The sequence below is a fragment of the Mastigoproctus giganteus genome, chromosome 1 (genome assembly GCF_048544385.1).
Source record: "Mastigoproctus giganteus isolate SK-2022 chromosome 1, ASM4854438v1, whole genome shotgun sequence".
Taxonomy (NCBI): domain Eukaryota; kingdom Metazoa; phylum Arthropoda; class Arachnida; order Uropygi; family Thelyphonidae; genus Mastigoproctus; species Mastigoproctus giganteus.
In genome coordinates this window covers 184,306,701-184,326,148 of record NC_143575.1, presented here as the reverse complement: position 1 = coordinate 184,326,148, position 19,448 = coordinate 184,306,701, and the positions used below count along the sequence as shown (strand labels likewise).

Here is a 19,448-nt window from a genome sequence, read left to right as displayed (position 1 = left end):
CTTTAACGAGAATTAAATCCTGGACCTTACGAAATGGATATAATCTCGCTGAACAGAAAACCACTACCACTCATTTCTGCAAACTTCGGTCACTTCATCCTGATCCAGAGCTAAAGATAAACAATGTGCCAGTTCCTCTTGCTCACAATGTCCGTTTCCTTGGTCTGATACTAGACAGGAAACTGAACTTTCAAGCACATGTGGCCTATCTTCGAACTGTCTGCTTGAAGAAATTAAACATCCTCCGGTGTGTGTCATCCATGTCATGGGGCGCTGATCGTCACACCCTCATCCATCTTTATAGAGCTCTCATCAGGTCTCGCTTGGACTATGGCTCTCCAGTATATGATTCAGCGAGGAAAAGTACTTTAGAACGACTAAACACCATCCAGCACAGTGCTTTGAGAGTCGCTCTAGGTGCATTCAGAACCTCCCCAGTTCAGAGCCTGTACATCGATGCTCATGAACCTCCCTTACATCTTCGCAGGAAATCATTACTTCTGATGTATGCCGCAAAAATCCGTAGTCTGCCCTCTCATCCTTGTTGGAGATGTCTCTTCAATACTGAATGCGAGTCATTTTACATCAGTAAACCTAATGAAAACCGACCTGCTTCACTTAGATTTAAGGAACTGGCTCAAACATGGAACATAGAAATCAGCAATATATTTCAGGACAAAACACCACCAGAGCCACCCTGGAAAAATATCTGTGCAATATATGATGACTACTTTGAACAGTGGGGAAAGAACACGCTGTCTCCCTCCAATATCGCACAGTTACATGCAACTTACGCTCTTTCTAATTCAAACGCATGTGAAATCTATACAGATGGATCAAAAACCGAGACCCAAGTAGGTGCTGCTGCAATCTTCCCATCATTTAGCACTTCTGTCTCATTGCCAATAGAATGCAGTATCTTCACTGCTGAGCTCTATGCTATAAACTTAGCTCTGGATCACATTATTGAAAATCTAATTCCGTCTGCTTTAATATACACTGACTCACTCAGTGCTGTCTCTGCCATAAATACTAATACCAACTCCTCTCATCCTGTAATAAAACAGATTCATTCTAAGTTACTTGCCTGTAAGGAATTGAACCAAACTGTGACATTCTGCTGGATCCCAGGACATTCTGGAATAGCTGGCAATGAAAGAGCAGATCATGCAGCCAAACAACCAGAAACCACTATTTCGCAGTCTTTTCAAGTTCCATATACAGATTACAAACACATTATCCGTAAAGCATGTCATAACAGCTGGTCATTAATCTGGAAAGGTTATCCAGGAAATAAACTCTACCAAATAAAACCGGAACCAAAGCTGTGGCAATCCAGCTTCAGAAAAAACAGGCGAGATGAAATAATTTTAGGAAGGCTAAGAATCGGGCATACTCACCTCACTCACCTGTATCTGTTAACTAATGACAGCGCTCCCCAATGTACATCATGTCAAGTACAACTGACCATTCGACATTTGTTAGTGGACTGTCCCCACTTTCACACCATCCGCTTAGACACCTTTAAGTCAATTTCTAATACGCAGTCTTCAATAAAATTATTACAGATTCTGGGAGATGATTTTAATCAAAAAGAACTATTTGCTTTCCTAAATCGTATAGGAATATATCATAAAATATAGTTATCACAATTAAGATAATATTTCATATTTACCATTTGAAAGACACAATATGGCCCTAGCAGCCTATGTGTCGTTAAACACAACAACAACAACAACAACAACAACATAGACTGGAGATGTGCAAATGTAACCCCAATTCACAAAGGAGGATCAAAGGCTGACACAAGTAATTATAGACCTGTTAGTTTAACTTCTGTTCCAGGTAAATTAATGGAGGCACTGGTTAAAGAAGCACTGCAGGATCATCTAGACAAGAATTCAGTTATAGCTCAGACGCAGCATGGTTTGGTTAAGGGCAGGTCTTCCCTGACCAATTTGATTGGATACTATGATGTAGTCACAAAAGAACTGGATGCAGGGAATAACTTTGATAATATATATTTGGATCTTAGAAAGGCTTTTGATACTGTTGCACATGGAAGACTGCTGCTGCACAAATTGGAGCAGTGTGGCATTGGAGGCAAATTGCTGCTATGGATAAGGGGATGGTTGAGTGGCAGAAGACAGAGAGTGGTAATCAATGGACACTGCTCAACGTGGACTAATGTTATTAGTGGAGTTCCTCAGGGTTCAGTGTTGGGTCCGTTGTTGTTTTCGGTGTTTATGAATGATATTGATGATGGGATATCAAGTTTAATGTTCAAGTTTGCAGATGATACAAAGGTTGGCAGGGTTGTTAAGGACACTACTGATGCTATGCTGCTGCAACAGGATCTGGAACAGATGGGCTGGAGGTGGCAAATGAAGTTTAACATTGACAAATGGAAAGTACTACATATGGGAAACAGTAACCCTAGAGCAACATATCAACTCTGCGGTACTACACTGACAGTGGTGGAGAATGAAAAGGACCTGGGGGTAATTGTGCAGGCAGATATGAAGTTCTCTGAGCAGTGCAGACGAGCTGCAAGAGTAGCTCATGGTGTCTTGTCAATGATATACAGGAATTTTTCTAGCAGGGATAAGGAGGTGATTATTCCCTTGTATAAGGCAATGGTTAGGCCTCATTTCAAGAAGGATGTAGAGCTGCTGGAATGGGTACAGAGAAGGGCAACAAGATTAGTGAATGGAACAAAGGGTTGCTCTTACGAAGAAAGGCTTAAGTTTTGCAAATTACAGAGTCTGGAGACTAGGCACCGGCGAGGTGATCTGATAGAGGTGTATAAGGCTTTGAATGGTTTGAGCATGTTCAATGCCAATGGGATTCTTCATCTTGCTCAAAATAATCACCTCAGAGGGCATAAATTCAAATTGAGGAAGGACGGATGTCGGATAGATGTGCGGAAATTTGCCTTTGGCCAGCGGGTGGTTGGTTGGTGGAACCGACTTCCGTCACTTGTTGAAGTTGATAGCCTAAACAAATTTAAGGCTCAACTGGACAAGTATTTCGAACGAACGGAGGGGTGAAATGGGAGTGGTGTGTTTTTTTTTTTTTTTTGGCTGATGCTGAATAAGCTTGCTTTCTTGCATCATATGCCTCTACTAATGCTAATGCTAATAATCGAACACTTACAATTTGAAGCCTATAGTGTACAGAAGCCTTGTACCCATTTCATCAGAATTACAAATTTATAACAAATTAAAACTACTATGCAACTCAAAAACAGGAGCTATTAAAGAGATGTTGTTCTCTCTCTCTCTCTCCACTGGTAACTGATTGATTTATAGAAGGAAATACTGATTCTAGGAAGCCATGGATAAGGTCAGTGAAATGATTACTAATACCAGTAATTTAGACTGAGCCTTCTGCTTTTTGTTGCTCATATAAATCTCAGCAGGAAGAAACATAGCAAAAAGGGAGTGATAGTCACTGTCTCATAAATTGAAGGTGTGGTTGAGCTATAAGGTAATTCCCCCTGAATTGCAGAAAAAAGGTTTTAGAGTCAAGTTTTGTCTATAGGCAAAAAATTGCCTATAGGCAATTGTTTCCAAGCGGTCAAATATGATCACTGTTAAGTCTAATCACTGATATTTGTGTAAAAATTTATGCATATGTACATATAAAATATATATATATGAATGAAAAATAGACTGATTTTATGTTAATCTAAATTTTTGTTTACCTTATTTGCACAAATATAAGTATGACATCAAGTTTTGTTTACAGGCAAAAATTTGCCTGTAGGCAATTTTTTCCAAGCAGTCAACCAACCAACCATTTATAATTAAGTTTGTTTAAATTTAAGTTTAAACAAACTTGGTGCAGTCATACAGAAAAAAAACTGTATCAGAATTGTAGGTTCTGGGAATGTTTATATTTTTTATTTTTAAAAGGGGATACTTTGCAAAAATAGGTAGAGAAACACTGTTCTGTAATGTTTGTGTATTTCAGTGAATAAATGTTCTAAATTTAATTCTTCTAATATGATGAAAAAGGATAAATTTATTATACTGAACAATTTTCCTGGAAACATGGTTCTTAGACTTAATATTTCTTTATTTTCCAGATATTACATTTGCTGAACTTGAAAATGTAGTACTCATTCCTAGTGAGGAAAATGTAGGAGTGTTTCTTTTCCAAACTCCAGTAAGTCCAGTAGTTATTAAGTTGTATAAATATTTCATATTACTAAAAAGCACTAGTGTGGCATTCAACAGTATATGTATGTGTGAAGCACATGCTTGCATGTATTGTGTGCACTCATGTGATGATCATTCAAAAAGTTTTGCACAATTTTTTTCTTTCATTAAATATTTTAAGAGAGCTAAAACAAATTGTCTTATATGGAGAATATTTACCTCCATATACCTGTTGCAAAATTTTCTGTATATTATTGACAACATCTCATGAGCTGTGTTGGCAGCTTGTTTGCATTGCTCAGAAAACTCTGTCTGACTGTATAATCATATCATTTCCTAATTTTTCTGGATCTCATTTCACTAGCATACCCTTAAACCCTACCCTGCCATCTTTTGCATCATCTGTTAGACCTTCATCAATATCATTAGTAAATACTGAATACATCAATGGTTCTTTGCACTGAACCCTGGAGGACTCCACGAATACCATTAGTCTGAAAACAGCATTCCACATCAATAATCAGTCTGTCTGTCTTTTCTCATTCAACCATCCCATTATCGAATGCAGTAACTTGCCCCTAATGCCACACTTCTCCAATTTGTACAGCAGTCTTTTATGTAGAACAGTATGAAAAGGTTTTCTGAAGTCTAAGTATTTTAACCAGTCTCCATTATTTTCCATGGAACATAAGCCAAGCTAACAGGTCCATAATTACCTTGTAGGTCTGTAATTATCTTGTGTCACCCTTTGAGATTCCCCCCCCCCCTTTGTGAATTTGGGAATAAATTTGCACATCCCTAGTCCATACGGACTTCCCTTAAATTCAAGGCTGTTCTCATAATTATGGATAAAGATTTGATTATCTCTTTTGCTGAATCTCTTAATATAATTGGCTAGATCCCATTAGTTTCAGGTGCCTTATTTACTTTTAGCTTAAATAATTTACCTTCTATTTTGTTTCAGTTATCACAAAATCATTTATCTCTCTGTAAGAATTTGATATAATTCTGGCATCCCCATTCCTAAAAAAATTCATATATGTAAATGCAAAATATTTATTCAGTTTGTCAGCAACCTGAAAAGGAGCATAAGTTTTACCATTCATATCTGGTGGATCAGTGTGATTCATACCTTTCCTTCTAGTGTTATTGTAAGTAGTCTTTACTACATTTCTTTGTAATCCTGCCAGATTTCTTGTATTCTGCTTAACCCACTTTGTGACTCGACTATGGACTAGTTTATACTTACTGTAGTTTTTTGTATTTCCTGATAATTTATATGTCTCCTATGAATTTTTCTTCTCTGCCATCTCCTTAGTTCATTTGGTATCCATTTTAAGTCCAAACTTTGAACAGTATCTATTAGTTGCAATTATAACCCTTTAACTTCTCTAATAACTTCCCTGAAGTCTTTCCATTTAGAATTTGCAATTGCTAATGCCATCAGTTAGCCCCACTGAATAGAATTTAAGAACTGTCAAAGACCATTGTAGTCACCTTTACAAATACAAAATCTGTTCCCTTTAATTTTTACAATAGTTATATTTTTAAGTAAATCCCACATCAATACACTATTATCAGCAGTGACATTGCAGCCTAGTGGTTCCTTTATCTGTAGAATCTTAATGAATGAAATGTCACTGCTGATAATCGAATCACGAGTATTGCTTTCTCTTATTGCCTCTCTAATATGCTCGTATTGAAAACAGTCACCCAATAAATACAAAAATTCTTGGTACCGTATAAGTGACCAACCTAATAGTTCCAGTCAGTATTTTATTTAATATGTACCGTGTTGGATCAAGGGCTGTAGTTACTTAATCTCAACATTAAATTAATTAATGCATCACTGTTGCACCAATAGAATTCAAACAAAGCTTAATTAATTTCTAGATTAAGCTTTAGATTGCTGGGTCACTGTTTATATACTCATGCAACGGGGGGGGGGGATAGCAGAATATGTGTGATGGTGTTTTGTTATGTATTTTGGGATAGGTGGCATTGCGTGCACTCCTCACTGTGTGGGATTGTGATCATGCTATGAGTAGCTGAATATATTAAAATGTAGAAAAAATTATTGGTAATCAAAATTCTAAAATTGCATGTTGTCTTTCCACTTAACTTCCATATCTGTCTTTTATAATGTGTCACAAAGAAAATTACCTGTTATATTTCTGCTCTGTGAATTTTTCTGTATTATTTGCAATTCATATTTTAAAGGAATTTTCTCTCATTATGCCTTCTAAAAACCCATCTTCTTCAACACCATATGCTTGTAAGATAAAAAAATGTGTTAATTTAGAAGTAAAACTTGCAATGCTTAAGTGCCTTGAAAAGGGTGACTATTTGATTGAAGTTGCTATTCAATAGAGTTGACTGAATCTATTTTGTGTACTATAAGAAAAAATAAGGGCAAAATAAAATAAAATCACAATAGTTCCATCAATCTACAAAAGTTGAGATATAAACTGCAGCATTTGCATAGTTTACCAATAGAGTACATGGAAGCCTTGTTAATAATTTGGATTGAAGACAAAATGCAACAATGAGCCTCATTAGGCACAGCAGTAATTTAAAAGAAAATCAATGTCCACTGCACGTTTCAAGGCAAATATAAATGGCTTGAGTGCATTTAAAAAAAAAAAAAAAAGATAATCTACACAATTTGAAATTAACTGATGAGGGAGCTAGCTTCTTCATCAGTTAATTTCAGAAGAAGAATATTATGACACTTTGAAAGCTATTGTAGACAAACGACATTTGCTGTATTCAATGTAGATGAGATTTCACTTTTTTTTAGACAAGAATGCCCAGAAGAACTTTTATTTTCTGCAAGAAAAGGGCCACACCAAGGTTTAAGGAGTTAAAAGAGTTAACCATTCAAATCACTGGACCCAAAAAAAAAAAAACAATTTTAATATCATATACTTTGATTTCAGGAAAGCCTTTGATACTGTTGCATATAAAAGACTGCTATACACATTGGAGCAGTGTGACATTAAGGGATGGTTGAGTGGGAAAAGACAGAGAGTGGTAATCAATGGACACCTTCGTGGACTAATGTTATTAGTGGAGTCCCCCAGGGTTCTGTGTTGGGCCCATCGTTGCTTTCTATATTTATCAGTGATACTGATGAAGGTATATCAGGCTTAATGTCCAAGTTGGCAGATAATACAAAAGGTTGACAGGGTTGTTAATGAGAGTATGCTACCGATACAAGATCTACAAAAGTTAGGCAGGTTGGCTGAGAAGTAGGAACTGAAGTATAACATTGACAAATGCAGAGTAATGTACCAACTGTGGTACTACACTCAGGGTAGTGAAGATTGAAAAAGAATTGAGAGTAATTGTACAGTGAGATATAAAGTTCTCTGAGCAGTACAGACAGTCCACCAGGACAGCTCATAGGGTTTTGTCAGTGATATACAGGAATTTTGCTAGCAGGTGATTATCCCTTTATATAAGGCAATGGTCAGACCACAACTTGAGTACTGCATACAGGTCTGGAGGCCTCATTTTAGGAAGGATGTAGAGCTGCTGGAACAAGTACAGAGAAGGGCAATGAGTTTGGTGAGGGGCACAAAGGGGTGCTCTTACCAAGAAAGTCTGAAAATTGCAGTGTCTGGAGATTAGGCACCAGACTCTGCAAATTGAAGTGTCTGGAGATTAGGCACCTGCAAGATGATCATGATGTGATTGAGGTGTATAAGGGTGTGAATGGTTTGAGCAAGGTGCCTAATCTCCAGAATCTGATGGGATTCTGTCTCTTGCTCAGATCATGCATTTGAGGGGTGAAAAGACAGTTGCAGAATAGATGTATGGAAATTTGCATTTAGCCAGCGAGTGGTTAATTGCTGAAACAAACTTCCATTTGTCATTGTGGACATTGATAGCTTAAATAAATTCAAGGAAGAACTAGACAAACATTTGGAGGTAATGGATAGCACTCATACTAGTTTTGAAGGGGATTTTAAGTTGAAGTGCATGTTATTATATCAAAAAATAATAACATGCAAGAGAGAGAGAGTCCAAGAGCTCTTACAGGATATAAAAAAGTGACATTGTGAATGGATTTGTATATTTCTTTATTTATTTCTATATTGATAACAGTTTTAATATACTGTTTGTACAGAAATAAATATTATTTCCAGTAATTTTCATAAATTGTATTATTATTCATATTTATCATTAGGCTGGATATTGGGAAGAGGATCACTGCTTCAGCTCCTTAAAGTTATTAAAGGAACCATTGTATCCAGTACTAGAAAAAGCAGGCTTGAAATCATTAGGTAGGTGGAAAGAAAAATAAAAAATTTAATCTTTTTATAGTAATTCTGGATCAAGGTAATAAAGCATTTAAATTTTATGTTATAAATTGTATGGTATATACCATTTTTTTACTTACAGTACTAATTTCAGATCATCCGAACTGGTATGTGTTTAAGTTTTGAATAAAGGTAGGTGTAAAATTTTAAGGAAACATACTCTGCATTGTTTCTATGGTAACCCCAAACACAGAAGTTTACTGCAACCTATTGTATGGGCTGGAGGTTAGGAAAACAGAAAATACTTATTGATATTGGGCTTGAATTTCTATATAAATTTTCAGCATCCAGCCAAAAAAAAAACAAAACATCATTATCATGTCTTTCTAATAATTAGTCTAATCGTTCCTTGAATTTATTCAAACTATGCACTTCCACAAAAGCAGATGGAAGTTTGTTCCAACAATTAGTTACTCTCTGGCTGAAAGAAAAATTTTCACAGAATATCTGTTATGTGCTATGCAGGCTGTTATCAACCTCTTAGAACTGCCTGCATAGTATCAGTATTAGTATTGTAATGGAAAATGGTGCAAGGAAGCAGGCTTATATAGCATCAGCTAAAAAAAAAAAAAAAAACACTACCCCATCCCATCCCCTCTAATAATTTATGCAATTCTTTCTTAAATTTATTCAACTACCCACCTCCTCAATGCCAAATGAAAGTTTCTTCCAACAATCAATCACTCACTGGCTGAAACAAATTTTTACACATCTGCCCCACATAACCACTGTCTTTTCTTAATTTAAAATTCATTATTTTCCTATACTAATGATATCTTAATTATCTGGATCAGGTAATGGACCTTAAAGAACAAAACAGTAATAAATTCAACTGATATTAATAATGATAAATATGCACCTGTGTATGGAGATCTGATTAAGGAGTAAGCTAAATGTTGATGCCATCCTACTTTTAGCTCAAACAACATACACATAAAGAGGTAAAATTTTAATTAGGGGCAGGATGGTTGCTTACAGATAGATATGTGGAAATTTGCTTTTTCAGCCAGAGAGTAGTTAATTGTAGGAACAGACTTCCATCTGGTGCTATGGGAGTGGGTAGTTTGAGGAAATTTAATGAAGAATTAGGCAAATAATTAGATGGGGATGGACAGATGATGTGGTTTTGTTTTTTGTTTTTTTTTAACTGATGCTATAAGCTTTCTTTTTTGCATCATTTGCTAGTACTAATACTAAAGATGCAAATGCAAAAACCTATGTTCTGGTTTAATGACAGGACAGACTAAAATAGCCAAAAAAAAAAATGGAAGACTTCAACTGCAGAAAGACCCATGATATTGAACCAGCATGGCAACCCTGATACTTACAGCTCTGTGCATAATGAATTAAATATTGATCTCACCAACATCTTTCCATCTCTAAAATGGTACAAAGAACCTGGGATGTATACAAGGACTAGACAGTCAGTGATCATTGGGCCATTTTGCTTAAAGCGAGCAGTGAATGCTCCCCCTCACAAACAACATGCCAAAATTGTCATTTAAAATTATTAATTGGAATAAATTTGAAGAAAGGATAAGACACGACTTCACATATGAAAAACTGATGCTGTTATAAAAGAAACCATCCTTTGATAATATGTGCAAAACTTCTTCCCTACAACTTAGCCATAAAGAAAAATGTACATGTTGGTTCCCATAATTGACAAATGAAATAGCCAATCTTAGAACACAAATACTTAAATCCTGTAAGGCATACCAAAGGAAAAGATGAGATTGGCCTGCCAAAGAAATTTAACAACTGAAAAGAATTTACCAGAAACTAGGATAAAATATACCAAACCAATAGACCTACAAAAACAAAAAAATCTGAAGAGAACTGGTAATGATAGCAATGCTCTTCAATACCAGTTTTCTTCAGATTTTTTTTGTTTTTGTAGGTCTCTTGGTTTGGTATATTTTATCCTAGTTTCTGAGTAAATTCTTTTCAGTTGTTAAATTTCTTTGGCAGGCCAATCTCATCTTTTCCTTTGGTATGCCTTACAGGATTTAAGTATTTGTCTTCTAAGATTGGCTATTTCATTTGTCAATTATGGGAACCAACATTTACATTTTTCTTTTTTCGTAATGGCTAAGTTGTAGGGAAGAAGTTTTAGACATATTATCAAAGGCTTATCTTAAATAGAAAGGGTGCAAGAATGTTTGCTGATGCTATCGAGGCAGTGCTAGGTGGATCGAAAAACTGCTAGATTGGGGGGATACAAGGACTAATAGATTAAAAGTAGCCACTGGCAGAGGTGAAAGTGATTCTTGCACTGCTTCTATTGGAATGAGCAACAGCAGCTTGGAAAATAAGATGCAGGATATTTCAGAGACTGCTGGGAGTCATTTGGGTACAAGTAAACACATGGGTTGTGTTAGGGTAGCTAAGAAAAAGAACAGGTGTATGTATACTTGCATGTACACCAATGCTAGGAGTTTAGTAAATAAATTTTATGAATTTTAGGTATTGCTGAAAGCATCAAAGGCGGATATTGTTGGGATATCAGAGACGTGGTATCACACAGATATAAGTAATGCAGAACTGGAATTTGTGGAGTACAATGTCTACAGAAAGGATAGACAGGATAGGAAGGGAGGAGCGGTTATGCTATTAGTTAAGAAACACATAAAATCCAAGGAAGTGAAGCCAGTTGACATCGCTGGACAGTGCAGTGTCGAGTCAGTTTGGTGTGACATAAGCATTGGGAGATCAAAATTGAGAGTAGGAGTGTGCTATAGGCCTAATGACTCTGATGAGTATAATAAGAAACTGTACAGGGAAAGTAAATCAGACAGTCTTATAATGGGGGATTTTAATTTCCCAGATATTGACTGGAATTTGTGGGTTGGTCACTCACACACTAGCAAGGCCTTTATGGATTTATTGGATGATTGTTTTCTAAATCAGCATGTTCGGGAGGCAACTAGAGGGAGCAGTACTCTTGATTTGATTATCAGTAGTGATTCTTCATGCATTAAGAATCTGCAGATACAGGAACCACTAGGTGGCAGTGATCACAGTGTGCTCAAGTTGGATTTACTCAAGGAGGTAACTACCATCAGGTAACTACTAGCAGGGATAGGGAGGTGATTATTCCCTTGTATAAGGCAATGGTCGCACCTTGAGTACTGTATACAGGTCTGGAGGCCTCATTTCAAGATGGATGTAGAGCTGCTGGAATGAGTACAGAGAAGGGCAACAAGGTTAGTGAACGGAACAAAGGGTTGCTTTTACGAAGAAAGGCTTAAGTTTTGCAAATTACAGTGTCTGGAGACTAAGCACCGGCAAGGTGATCTGATAGAGGTGTACAAAGCCTTGAATGGTTTGAGCATGCTCAATGCTGATGGGATACTGCCTCTTGCTCAGAATAATCACCTAAGAGGGCATAAATTCAAATTGAGGAAAGAGAGATGTAGGATAGATGTGCAGAAATCTGCCTTTAGCCAGCGGGTAGTTGGTTGGTGGAACAGACTTCCATCCCTTGTTGTGGAAGTTGATAGCCTAAATAAATTTAAGGCTCAGCTGGACAGGTATTTCGAACGAACGGAGGGGTGAAGTGGAAGGGTTTTTTTTTTTTTTTTTGGCTGATGCTGCATAAGCTTGCTTTCTTGCATCATATGCCTCTACTAATGCTAATGCTAATGAATAAGAACCATGAGGCTGGTATGCAAATTGTCCTGCAAAAAGATTCAACCAAAAAAAATATTTAGTTCCATACAACATGCAGACTCCCAGGAAACCACCACTTGGATAGCCTCTATGGACAAAATATTAAATAGAATCATAGCTAATGATGATAAATAAAATGAAACCCATTAACATAAATTTATTCATCAGTAGAATCAGGGTGCCTCCGTAGCCAGGTGGGCAGGAGCAGCAGTGCGTAGCACACGCTTCTTGATCAGACCAAATACGGAGGATGCAGAAAGGTCAAGGAATGACCACCGCATATCCCCGGAGCAATATGGCCTTGGTTGCTAATGCTCCTAAAAACCAAATAACAACAACAGTAGAATCAGAATTATAACACCTCCCAAACAGAACCAAAAGTTACTCAAGATGTGGCTGAAGAAGTTATGAAAACCAAAAACAGTACCCGCCCAGCAAAGAGCTGATTGAGAGTAGGGTGAACAAAAGGTTACATAACTACTCCCCCTTAATGCTGACAACTCTGTATAAAAGTGTCTCTCTGAAGACACCTTTCCAAAAATCTGGTGCAAAGCACTACTCAAAATTATGCATAAAAGGCATGACAAACCCTGGCTTCTGTCAGCCAATTGCCCTTTTCCTAGTGCTCAGAAAAATTTATGAAAAAAATGGCAGCCCAAAGATTAACAGGAACTCTTGTGGCTCAGCTTATTTTGGCCCCCCCCCCTAACCAAGTTGTCTTCGATTTGGGATCGGACACTATGGATGCCTTCCATAGGATCCTAAAACTGATTCATAGCACAACATAGAAAAATGCACTAGGCATTTTCATTAACTTTCATTGTAGACATTTGACCAGCTTTGATGGGATAGCATCTTTAATGTGTGTGTGTGGCAGAACCATTGTTCAACAAAAATTTACTAAACTATTCAGGCATATTTCACAGACACCAAGTAATTGTAAATAACAGATATCATGGAATTGAAAGAACTACCATCAAGGACTGTCCTCAGGGCTCTGTTAGTAACTCAGTTAATAGCTTAATAAAAACTTTACTAGTACCAGCATGGTTGCATATGCAGATAATTTGATGCCCCTTGTTACTGGAAATTCTAGAAGAGAAACAGATAAAACCTCAAATGAAGTCTTAAAATAATTTGCTGCATGGTGTAATCTGAGTATCAGCTGACCCCTAGTGATAAAGTGTCAGGATCACTAAGCTCTAAAGCACTTTAGAATTATTTTAGATCATAAACTACTGTTCAGCTCTACACCTATTTCATTTAGCAGATAAAGTTAAAAAATTCATAGCTGTGATACTGAGAATCATGCATATTGATTCTTTACAAATGCATTTTCATCTCGATTGTCATGTATGCATAACTGATACCACAGCCACGCAGGCAATTAACAAGGACAAGCAGGACTCCATACAAAGACAGATGCTACTTCTCATCATGTGTGCTTGTCACACTACCTCCACACCAGCACTTTCATTTCTGGCCGATAAGCTTCCTTTAGACATTATGATAAGGTCATGTTTTGTGGGCTTGGGTTCCATCTTTGTAGGCTAAGACCTGCTCAGATTCTGCATGATTGAGCTAAATCTAGCCACTAATATCAAAGAGGAAAAAGAATAAGTAATGATTGCATTAATAAATATTTGGAAAATCTGCTGGAAAGGTTACATAACCAGAAAATTTATTCAAATGTTAACTATGTAAATTCCAAAATTGGGAAGTGGGTTTGACATGATACTTAATCACATTTCTCTTGACAAGCTGTGTCTCCTTCAAAGCATAATTGGCTGACCTAGGCATTAGTGACACACAAACCTGCCCCTGTGTTGGAACCTGAGACCAGGTCTCATATTCTATACTCCTTCCCCCATATACAGGCAACAGCTAACAATTCAACTGAGCACACTTGCTGTTGATCAGGAAGAAAAACATTGAAACAAAAGAGGCATTCAATGCATATTTCATACTTTTGCCAGTGCTATATTCAGTAAGCACAAAACAGCAGGCAAAACAATCAAAATAATACTAGTCCTGCTGCAACCATAACATCCAACTGATTCAACTGGTATCGTTCCTCATTCTGATAGAGCCATCTCTCATAGGTTGGTGCCCATCCATTACCACCATCTGCTCCAATTTTTTGTTTTGTGTCGTGGTAAAAGGAAGCCTGAGGCTTATGCTGCACCAGCCAAAAAAAAAAAAAATTCCCCAGTTACCCCCTGTGTGTGTGCGTGTGTGTGTATGAGAGAGAGAGAGAGAGAGAGAGAGAGAGAGAGAGAGAGAGAGAGAGAGAGAGAGAGAGAGAGAGAAGTAAAAAGGCATCACCAAGAAAGAGAAGAATGAAAGAATGATGATATCCAGCTCAGGACCCTGGGTTTGCCAAGCCCATACTCACCAGATGTGAGCCCCCGGGGGTAAAATTTCAGGCTTAATGTCCAAGTTTGCAGACAATACAAAGGTTGGAAGGGTTGTTAATGACAGTAAGCTGCTGCAACAGGATCCAGAAAAGTTGAGCAGATGGGCTGAGGGGGTAGCAACTGAAGTTGAACATTGACAAATGTAAAGTACTGCATATGGGAAGCAGTAACCCCAGAGTAACCTATCAACTGTGTGGTACTACACTGACAGTGGTAGAGAATGAAAATGACCTGGGGTTAATTGTGCAGGCAGATATGAAGTTTTATGATCAGTGCAGACGGTCTGCAAGAGTAGCTCATAGTGTCTTGTCAATGACATACAGGAATTTTTCTAGCAGGGATAAGGAGGTGATTATCCCCTTGTGTAAGGCAATGGTCAGGCCACACTTTCTAAAATGAGGCATCCAGATCATATACAGGTCTGGTGGCCTCATTTTAGAAAGAAAGTAGAGTTGCTGGAGTGAATGCAGAGAAGGGCAACAAGATTAGTGAATGGAACAAAGGGTTGTTCTTATGAAGAAAGGCTTAAGTTTTGCAAATTACAGTGTCTGGAAACTAGGTACCTGCGAGGTGGTCTGATTGAGGTGTATAAAGCCTTGAATGATTTGAGCATGCTCAATGCTGATGGATTTTTCCTCCTGCTCAGAATAATTGCCTGAGAGGGCATAAATTCAAATTGAGGAAAAACAGTTGTGGGATAGATGTGCGGAAGTTTGCCTTTAGCCAGCATGTTGTTGATTTCTGGAACAAACTTCCATCTGTTGTTGTAGAAATTGATAGCTTAAATAGATTCAAGGCAGAACTAGACAAACGTTTGGAGTGAGTGGATGGGCGAAATTAGAAAATCTGTTTTTTGTTTTGTTTTGTTTTTTTTTGGCTGATGTTATATAAGCTTGTTTTCTTGCATCATATACTTTTACTAATGCTAATGCTCTTTTGACATTCATAGCAACTTCCCTTTGGGTAGACAGCCTCTAAAAAAAAAAATAAGTATTTAATATTACTATCTGTTTTAGCCATAAAAATGTAACATAACCTGTGCAGCCACCAGTATAACCTTTACTCGGCAACTTCCACAAATTCAGCTAATGCTTTCACACTAGCTTGTTTCTTTTTGTTGCTTCTGAGTTCTCCACTAAAATACAAATCAGACAGATCAGCAGGAACATATTTTGCATAATGGCTATTACAACTGCATTAAGAAATCCTACAGGTAATGCTCAAACTCATCCAACAACTTTGAATTCTCCATGATCGTATAATGGTTTTGTCACTTATCACTTTCATTTGGAGAAGTTCAAGTTTGAATCTATCAGAGAATAGGAATTCTTAAAGACCTCTTCATTTGGGGCCGTAGTTAGCTGATCTCAAGTGTTATACTTTAAAAAAAAAATAATAAAAAAAATAGGTGCCTCCATAGCCAGGTGGGCAGGATCAGCAGTGCATAGCACACCCTTCTTGATTAGACCGGGGTTTGAGCCCGTGACCTATCTGACAATGACCATGTGTCTGCTATTTTTAGCTTTTTGAAATCAGTAAACCATTTTACTCATATTTAAAAAATCTACTTTGTTAATGTTACTTGTTTACTGATATTTGTCTTTTACCATTCATACTTGTTTTTATACTTTGACTTGGTGACCTAATTCGTTAGGCCACTAAAAATTTTATTTTTTTTAATGACCAGGTTTTGGCGCATTATAGCCTTAGTTGCTAATGCGCCAATAAAACCCAACAACAAACAAGCCCGTGACCACCAAATACGGAGAATGCAGAAAGGTCAGGGAATGACCACTGCATATCCCTGGAGCAGTATGGCCTTAGTTGCTAATGCTCCTGAAAACCAAATAACAACAACGTTTAAAAAATAGAACTTCTGAGATCAGCTAATCTGTGAGTTATTCCATCTTTATCAGTCCACACAATATGGGCCAACCTATAAATATGCACTTGTATAAATATAATACAGCCACTCTCCCATTAACGTAAGGGTTGTGTTCTGCAGAACTCTACATAAGTCGGAATTTCCCCCATGCTTGTGCAGCACTCGCAACCATGCTTGCTGAATTGATTGAATCAAAAAAAGAAATGTTCAACGAACATGTAAAAGAATTATTTATTGTATTTATTCAAATTTTTTATCTCATGCGCAGGAAAAATTACAAAAGCGTGCCATTTAAAAAAATTTCAAAATTATAAAATTACAAAAAAAGAGAGGAGACAGGCATAATGTCAATAAGTTTTACCTTTTGAGCATCATTGCCAGAATCGATGTCTTCAGCTAATAAGTATGCCGCTGTGGAGGTTGAGGGCTGTGGAGATTTAGACGGGGTCAGCCACTCAACCTTACGAAAGAACATATTAATGGATGATTGGACAGTGGTTTTTTTTTTTCTTTTCATAGATTTCTTTGTAGCAAGCAAGCATATCATTCACCCCTCTGTTAACTTTTAAAAATCGTTAGCTGTCAGGATCCATCTTCTCGAATCTTGCCAATGCAATTTCACGAAATGCCACTGCCATCTCTCTAGTGGCTTTATTGATGAATGACTATTGGTGGCTTTATTGATGAAGCATCTCGGCTCCTCATTTGGTTCATCTTGAGCTTCGTCATCATTTTTCTCTTTCACTATCACTGCCTGCAAGTCAATAAGTTCTTCATTAGATAATTCATTCTCTTCTTACTCTATGAGCTCATCCACATCTTTGACAACAACCTCCAACTAGAGAGTAGCTCTGCAACTTTTACAATCTTATCAGTAATCTCTTCATATGATTCGCATCTTTTTCAAAGCCTTCGAAGCCTTTTATGTGCTGTGGGCATATTATCTTCCATGTGCCATTTAAAAAAATTTTAATAATTTCCGCCCAGGCCTTATTAATGTTTAAGATGGTGTGGTAAATATTGTAAGATTTCCAAGTCTCTTAATGCAAATTTTTTCTCACTGTCTAATGCAGACAATGCCTGAGCAGATTTTGTGCATAAATAGTATGCTTTTAAATTCAAAATAACACCCTGATCCATAAGTTGGATGAATGAAGTCGTGTTTGGTGGTAGAAATATGACTCTCATGTTCGAATTTAAATTTAGATGCGTAGGATGTCCAGGAGCATGATCTAATAGAAGCAAAATCTTGAAAGGAACATTGTTGTCTCTACAATATTTTTCAACCTTGGGAATGAAGCAGCATTTAAACCAATCTTCAAAGAGAGATATTGTTATCCATGCTTTCTGATTCGATCGGAAATGCATGGGTAGGGTGGCTTTATTGATGCCCTTAAATGCACGAGCATTTCCAGAATGGTACTAAAGCAGTGGTATTAATCTGCAATCTCCCGATGCATTAGTCCCAAGCAAGTGTGTGGCTCTATCTTTTGAAGCCTTGAAACCTGCCATTGTCTTTTCCTCTTTGGCAATATATGTTCGATCCAGCATTTTTTTTCCAATACAGAGCTTGAAGTTGTCACAGACATTCTCTCAGATAGGGCAGACAAGCTGTACTTGCTACCTGGGAGTCTAAAATGCTGATGGCGCTGATATTCGGGTGACATTCAAGTCAAATTGACCCAATTTCGGTGAAGTCCAGACGGTCTCTGACAGCCAAATCCTCTGCTTGCACCTTCACGATGGTGGGATTGTTAGTAATCCTGGGTATAACCTCCAAGCACAAGCACACTGTGGGTGACCACCCAGGTGTGAACCAACATAAGCCGGAAACGAGGTGTGGCGCCCACACCACATGGAGGAATGCCGCCCCTCTGTGTTACCAGGCAGTACTAGGTGATAGATGCCTCTCATCAACCGGTGCAATACCACCACTTTGCTTATTGGAGGCTTGAAGTGGTGGAACCCATGTTTAGTCTCCAGAGATCGTTAAATTCCGGTAACCCTTTCCCACCGCGTCCATCGTGCAGTATGACTTACGGCTTTTGAGGTTATGATGAACATCATGGCAAGGTCCAATATTCCTTACATTTCGAGGGTACAGCTCTAAAACGGTGTTTGAAGGCCGGCCGCTAGTTAGTACACCGGACCGAACCTATTGGTAACTCTTTAGGAGGCTTTAGGGTCATCTAGTGTATAATCTTGCTACCTCTTCCCTGCCGGATAGTGACTGGAGGGAGTCTGAGTAATGGTGTATGCAGGGGGCATTGTCGAGGCCACGTTATGTCAAGGATCTTGGTATATTCTTACCGTGTGTAAGCCATATCCAAAAATTTCATTACTTCATGCAGCATGTCCCCCCACTTTTTCTTACTATTGAATACACCATGAATTGTCAAACTAATAGAGTAAGCTTATCTGCAAAAAGATCTAAACCTCCCAAACACTTCCTACTTCATTTCACATATATACATGGTCTCAATTCTAATCTCACCGACGTCCATTTCCATTTGCAGTCTGCTAAACCCCATGTACTTTTTCTGATAGAATCTCAGTTATCGGTTGATTCAACTACTGCTCATCTCACTTGCCCAAATTATTTCCTGTATGATTCCTTTCGCCTCAAATGTGGTATTTGTGCTTATATCCATTCCGATATTCCCTGATCGTAATCTCCTCTTTTCGATCTTCTCTGGCTTAAAATTTCTCTACCTCATTGAGTCAAATTTATCTGTTGTCTCTACCTTTCTCCCAATTCCACTAATCACATTGAGCTCTTTGACTTCCTCTCTTTGCAACTTGACTTTCTCCAGTCCTACTTTCCTAACAGGGAGGTAATTTTCCTTGGTCATTTTAATGTTCACAACTCCAGCTAGCTTCCATTTTCTAGTTGCACAGACCCAGCTAGTCGAGATGCTGAGACTTTTGCAATTACTAACGACCTTGCACAGATTGTTCATTTACCTACAAGGATACCGGACAATCC

The 19,448-nt window shown here is 37.7% G+C and overlaps 1 protein-coding gene across 1 annotated transcript in view; it reads left to right on the top strand.

Annotated features, from left to right (window-relative positions):
- LOC150091361 (protein mono-ADP-ribosyltransferase PARP4-like) overlaps nt 1-19,448 on the top strand; it is a 577,845-nt gene that overhangs the window by 545,202 nt on the left and 13,195 nt on the right. Inside the window, exons 25-26 of the mRNA XM_090390099.1 lie at nt 4,091-4,170; nt 8,356-8,452. Of these exons, the coding sequence (XP_090246225.1) occupies nt 4,091-4,170; nt 8,356-8,452 (177 nt within the window). The remainder of the gene's footprint in view (nt 1-4,090; nt 4,171-8,355; nt 8,453-19,448) is intronic.